The 6911-nt window shown below is 33.7% G+C and overlaps 1 protein-coding gene across 1 annotated transcript; it reads left to right on the top strand.

The window, feature by feature from the left end:
- Window positions 1-4756: 4756 nt before the first annotated feature.
- LOC107961983 (probable serine/threonine-protein kinase PBL23) lies at window positions 4757-6800 on the top strand. The gene is made up of 5 exons (XM_016898180.2): window positions 4757-5062; window positions 5239-5417; window positions 5533-5719; window positions 5803-6194; window positions 6275-6800. Exons 1-5 carry the CDS (start codon window positions 4921-4923, stop codon window positions 6536-6538), a joined length of 1164 nt encoding a protein of 387 aa, XP_016753669.1. The 5' UTR covers window positions 4757-4920; the 3' UTR covers window positions 6539-6800.
- Window positions 6801-6911: the final 111 nt, after the last annotated feature.

Here is a 6911-nt window from a genome sequence, read left to right as displayed (position 1 = left end):
TGTAAAGAAGGAAGTGATTTGTTCAGATTCGATGGCTTGGCCATTACTCATATGTGAAATCGACATTATTCACATTGATCTGGCAGCTAAACTACAAATATTTTGAAAAGTGTCGTACTGACACTAAGTGGTGTGTAGAGCCGAATAGGTATTTAATACCCTAAACGGTGTGTTGGGATGGTTGGAGATGGTGTACATAGGATGGGGTTAGGAATAATTGCATCTGTTACTAATCTATTCTGTATCTGAACTAGAATTATTTTGTTATAAAACTGATACAGTAAATTGGTACTGAATGTCTTCTAATTCTGATTGGAACATGCGGTCCGATAACTATTCTTGTAATTGTGCTTTAGCTAAATCTATTACTATTATGCACTGGGTTCACAACTCACTTTGTGTTGACTGAATTTCAGGTGGGTCACAGACTTGATCGATCGACGTTGTGGAAGCTCAGTTAATCACTTTATCACTCTTTAATTATACTATTAATAAATTTCAGTACTCTTCAGTAGTACGATGTTTTATGATGGTTTAATGATTGGTTGATTTATATGATTTTTATGACGTATTGAATAATTTCCTTTTGTTTTATCTGCAACTATAAATGTGGGTTTCTAGTATCATCAATGTAATTCTTCAAACTTGGTCTTGACGTCTAGGCTGGGTTTGGGGTGTTACAATAAAAGAATTAAAAGCATGATGTTTTTTCTATGCTGTTAAGAAGGGGAATAGTCGATGTACCTTCTTTTTACTCGTATTGCCTAGACAAATAAAAAAAAGGTCTATGATCGAACTTTAGTTTCGAGAGATGGTAAAACAAAGCTTTTAAAAAATTTCGTTCCCTCTCCATATTTCCAACAACTCTATCAATTCTCTCAAAAATTCTCCTATTCTGCCATGTAAACATAGGCCCTTTAAACCCAAGATCCCTTAATTTGTTATTTGCCAAAAAATCCATAAAGAGTGAATATTCTCAAATAACTGGTTGTCCTCCTCTCTTCTCATCATGTGAGATGTAAAAATTAAAATCTCTCACTAAAATCCAAGGTAAATGAATTTGAGCAGCTACATGAGTTAAACCTTGCCACAAAAACTTCTGTTTACTTCTGTTGGGACTACTGTAAATAAAAGTAGCAACAACACTTTTATGAACACTTTGCCCATCAATCCAGCAATGAATAAATTGGGGATAATTGAGAAGAATGTCTAACTTCACGAAATTATTCCAACAAAGCCATATTACTCCAAAAAACCCATAGATTCAGTTTTGTGAGAGTAATTGAATCCTAATTTCGAAATAATCCATCAATTTTTAACTCATTAACTCTGGTTTCCAGAATAATCTTGAAAATAATCTCTAACCACACAAAAAAATCTAGGGCTAACACACCTTAGCAATTCTAAACAAATAAATTTGGAAAAAATCATAAAAGATAGTTACAAGGGAGTATCGAGAAAGGCTTACAATCAGCAAAGGTAGCTTCAATACCCTCCACTTTCATTGAATCCATAAGATTCTTAACAATCAAATTTGACTTTAAACTATTAGTAATACAATTCATACCCTTGGAAATAGGAACTTTAGAGAGCTCATGAACCTTAAATTTACTGCCCTTGTTCTTCAAAATATTGGGTGGCTTTTTCAGTCTTCAATTAACACTTCTCATCTGCCCATGTCTTAGTAAATTAGATTCCATGCCAATAACTGGTTCCTTTTAGACAAATTCATGTCTTTTGGAATGTTCAGATCACTATTTTCCTAGAAAGAAACAACAAAATGATGCTTGGGTTCAAGAGAAATTCCCATATTCCTTTCTACTAACTTTTGGACTTCGAGATAGACTCTGTCGACACTTTGGAAATGACCATATTAATCTTAGGCTCATTATTAAATTCATTACACTCTAAAGTGAGGACTAAGCTTTGGGGGCTTTTATTTTCTTGGCCCGAATTTAAGACAGTGGCAAAATCCTTGTTGGATGAGCCTAATGATGCAGATGCCATATAATGTCCTTTTTTTTTTCATTTTTGGTCAAGGTTTTCGGCCCAATAGAATTGTTAATTGATTGGCATGCCTTAACCGAATCTGAACTGGATGGTGTAGAAGTTATCATATTACTTAATGAAATCTGACTTTGGGTTTTAACATGGATAACTTTCAATTTTTCCTCAATCTGTTTAGAAAGAGATTCCTTTTCAACAAGAGAACTGCCATAATTAACAATCCCATTTTGTTGACCACTACCATGATTCGTGGGATTTGGAATATGATTTTCCAAGATTTCATCTTCATCATCTTGTAAATCACGCAATACATTGAACCTAGACGCATGTTGGTTCATCGATTGCCACACTCCTTTCACTGTTTTAGAATTCCATTCATCTTTCCATTTTTGGCGCTCAAAAAGCATCCACGGCCCATACTTCTCTTGAGTTGCCTAATAATCTAGATTGGGACAAGAAGGAGTTAGTACAGAGACATTTTAAGAATTTTCTTGTTGATCAATTGCAACCTTCATGACAGTATATGCTTCTTATTATGCCTATACAAACCATAGAAAAATCAAACATTAGGAAAAGACTCGTATTCAATCTATTGAACTCTATCATCAATTTTGATCTTGGAAATAAGAGGCTTATTGAGGTCTGAAAACACTGTTAGCTTGTTGAACTGAACTAAAAAACTATTATCTATATTATCATTTAGTCGAACGACTGGACCAATCTTCTCACCAATGACTTTAACCAATTTCTTCTTATAGATATATCTTGGGAGACTCAGAAAGCGTATCCAAGCAACAACATTATGTGGATACGGTTGTATTATTGAAAAATTTTGTGCCCATGGTTGTATCGTCAAATATTGTCCAAAGATCACCTACAAACCCTTAGTCAAAGCTTTAGTATAGTCTTCTATTGGTCGAAACTTCACTAAGAAATAATTATTCTCTACATCCATCAATTTCAGAGGTTGAGAAGGTTTCCGAAGGGAAAATAGTTTGCTAGAAAGCATATTAGACCTTATCTTCCTTCCCAATAACTTGACGATAACTGATAAAACCATGCTTTTCCTTAGGATATAATGAATATGATTAGAAAATTGAATCAATGGCATACCATCCTCTTTGCCTGTGATGATATCTCCATCAAGCAGTTCGAAGTCATCGTCATTATTGAGGGTGCTTGAATCTTTGTTCTCCCCTCCTTTTTTACCAATTAATGTATCCTTGAACGATCCTCTATTCGTATCTAATCTAGCAGTAGGGGAATCAACAATTATCACCTTGTCTCCATCCACGATATCTTTTCTAAAACGAACTTTCTCGGTGGCTTTGTTTACTGCTGACTAGATAGAAAAATTTGAATATTCTCCTATTATACCTATTATATGTTTTATAAAGATTGAATTTTAAATGCACAAAAAAAAAACACTTGATAGTAGTGGTTTTCAAGGTTACATTTTTACACATCCGTAGCGTAGTTGGACAAGTGGTGGAGTAGAGTATGTCAAAATTGTGGACTGTTGGTGGATTTGGTAACATACACTCTTGCTCAATTACCATCTATATATTGCATAAATAACTAGAATACAAAATATAAAAAAAAAATTGTTAAAATTTAAAAGGATTGTTTTTTACACATGAGCGGGGTGAGTAATGTAGGCACACAAGACCTTAGGTCCCTTGGTTAAATAATACAATTACATATTTAAATTTTAGGCCTATTTAAAGATTAACCCTTAATTAAATAAAAATTAAAATTTTGGCCCAACTAAAATTAATATTTTAATAAGTCATTTTACACAATTTTTAACTTTCCTCCCAAAATTTTTAAAATTTATCTTAGTCCCCTAAGATGAAATTCCTAATTTCGCTCTATACATCATATCTAAGTTTCTATACAATAGGTACACACATATTTATAATTCGATCAATATATTTTAAATACACTCCGTATTATATTTGAACTGACATTTAATACATTATATTATAAATAGATAGATCGATGAAAAAACTTGATTGAGACGATATTGATATTTTAAGAAATCTTTTAAAACTTTTTAAAATTCAATAATCACTTTATAATTATACCATAGTTCAAAGTGTCTAGTGAAGTACCATAAAATTACTTTTAATTTTTGTAAGAACAAAAAAAAATAATTTGTTAAATCTTAAATTTTAATATTTATAAATATATACTCTGAAACTCAATTTTTTAAAGAAATTATAGGCATTTCAAATTTAAAAAAAAATTAAAATCTTACAGCTGAATTCTACTGGGAATAAAATGAACACTATTTTTTTTCTCAAAACTAGTGTAAATTAGGATAAAAAAAACTGGAATATCAGTGCAAGAAAATTAAAATATTTTATAGTAAATGGATAATTCTCAAATTCATCTTCCTATTTATAGCATAGTTTTTTTTTCTCTTTTTATTGTATTAAATAACCAAAATTATGGAATGGAATATTTGTTGGAAAATTTTAAAAAGTGTTAAATGGAATTAAAATCCTACACTTTCTTTCGACCAACCTATTAAAGCAATTTTAACTAATTTTTCCCTTTATTTTTCTTGTTGGGACTGATCTTTATCCACGACTTAAATTAAAACAACTAAATTTAGCTAACTGAAACTGATATATTTACTAACCAAGTTGATAAATCGGTGATAAATAGAATTAAATTTTTAAATATATATATATACTTGGCCATTTGCTATATATGAACAAAGCAAAAATTCAGTTTCTTCTATATTTGTTTGCTTGGATCAAAAATCAAACTACCCTTTTTCCTGTTTTCCTTTAATTTTTTTTGGAGCATAGGGTTTTCATAGAATTCTTGCAAGGTTGTTTTTGGTCTTTGGCAAGAATTCTAACAAAGGGTAAATCAAAGAAGATAAAAAGAAAAAAAAAAGACATGAGCTGGTTGTCTTGTTGTAGGTCGGATGCGCATCACCGCAATGTTGCCTGTAAGAAGAAAACCGTCGGCGTCGGTGGTAATGACAACAACAATGGCAAATCATTGAGGTCTTTCATGCATACTTTGTCTCTCAAAACAGGTACATATTTTTGTACCTACCATGTTATGTTTTTCATAGTTTTCATTCTTTTATAACGTTCTGCAATAGGAATCTTGTTCATGTTACATACATATATATGTATTTATATAGTATCCCTTGAATATAACCATACCGGATGTTCATACCTGAATGTTGCTATGTTAATGAATGTGCAGATGGAGGCAAGCAGAAGCTAGATGAAGAAATTCAGAAAATCAGGAAAGCTAAAGTTTCGGCTCGTATCTTCACATTTCGAGAACTAGTTGTTGCAACAGATAACTTCAATCCTGATTGTCTGATAGGCGAAGGCGGATTCGGCCGGGTTTACCAAGGATACATAGAATCCATTGATCAAGTATATATATGAATGAAACTGTTGTTGGTGACTACATTTAGCATGCATTTTTTTTAAAAAAAATGATGTACTAAATTTAAGCTCTTTTTTTTTTTTTTTGATAATTTTCATTTAGGTTGTTGCGGTGAAGCAACTTGATAGGAATGGATTGCAAGGAAGCAGAGAATTCTTCTCAGAGGTTCTAATGTTAAGCCTGGTTCAACATCCCAACCTTGTCAATCTGATAGGATATTGTGCTGATGGGGATCAAAGGATTTTAGTTTATGAATATATGCCTAATGGTTCCTTGGATCATCTTCTTGGTATGTTATACATGATTAAGCACCCAATATTGTTCTTGTCTGTAAAACTGTGTGTATTCTGATTATGTTATCTGTTTATTCAGATTTACCTCCTGGCCAGCAGCCATTGGACTGGAACACAAGGATGAAGATAGCTGTAGGAGCAGCCAAAGGACTAGAGTACCTACATGACTTTGCCGATCCACCGATAATTTTCCGCGATTTTAAAGCGTCCAACATCTTACTAGATGCCAACTTTAATCCGAAGCTGTCTGATTTTGGACTTGCAAAGTTAGGACCAACAGAAGGGAAGGAACATGTTTCAACAAGGGTGATGGGGACCTATGGTTATTGTGCTCCGGAATATGCGATGACAGGGAAGCTGACCGTGAAATCTGATGTTTACAGTTTCGGTGTGGTGTTTCTGGAGATAATCTCGGGGAGGAGAGCTATTGATCTCGAAAGACCGACCGAAGAACAGAACCTGGTTGCTTGGGTATGCTCATGTAACAAAGCTCCATTGATTTCTTTGATTCAAACTTGGCACTTAATCTAATATTATTGTAAATCTGGTAGGCCGAGCCATTGTTCAAAGACAGGCAGAAGTTCGAATTAATGGTGGATCCCCTGCTCAAAGGGAATTACCCTATAAAAGGTCTTTGTCAAGCTCTTGCAGTTGCAGCAATGTGCCTTCAGGAGGAAGCCGAGAGTCGGCCGTTGATTGCTGATGTCGTGACAGCCATCGAGTTCCTTGCCAGGCCAAAAGACACTGAAAACAATTATGAAGATTCACAAAGAAGCGGTCGCTTGCACGATAAATCCGCGCGAGAAGAAATGTGAGTGAGAGCGTGAATTGTAGATGCCGTAGCTCGGTTCGGCAACGTCGAATTTTGGAACAATCGCATAACCGGAGCAGCTAAAAATCGGGACCAAAACTATCAATCTACAAAGTCATTATGATGATGTTTGTGCAATGAATCAGTCAGCTATTTGCTTTCAGGCCGTAATGGTTTGAATAGCAATTGGTGTTTTATTGTATTCGTAGCCATTTCAGTTGACTTTGAGTGTACTGTTGTCGATGAAATTAAATGCCATTTTGATAGGGGATGCTCTTAAAGACCACAGGACATTGTAGACATCATTCATTAAGACCTGGATAGATTTGCACGATAGGTAACAATATTTTCATGAAAGATGTAATAAAAAAGCATCA

Source organism: Gossypium hirsutum, chromosome A06 (genome assembly GCF_007990345.1).
Source record: "Gossypium hirsutum isolate 1008001.06 chromosome A06, Gossypium_hirsutum_v2.1, whole genome shotgun sequence".
Taxonomy (NCBI): domain Eukaryota; kingdom Viridiplantae; phylum Streptophyta; class Magnoliopsida; order Malvales; family Malvaceae; genus Gossypium; species Gossypium hirsutum.
Note: the sequence above shows the minus strand (reverse complement) of the source record. Positions and strands in the feature narration are given on the sequence as shown.

Coding starts and splice junctions, on each gene's coding strand:
- LOC107961983 (XM_016898180.2), top strand. CDS start 4,921: ATGAGCTGGTTGTCTTGTTGTAGGTCGGATGCGCATCACCGCAATGTT. Junction 5,063..5,238: donor TACTTTGTCTCTCAAAACAG/GTACATATTTTT, acceptor ATGAATGTGCAG/ATGGAGGCAAGCAGAAGCTA. Junction 5,418..5,532: donor ACATAGAATCCATTGATCAA/GTATATATATGA, acceptor ATTTTCATTTAG/GTTGTTGCGGTGAAGCAACT.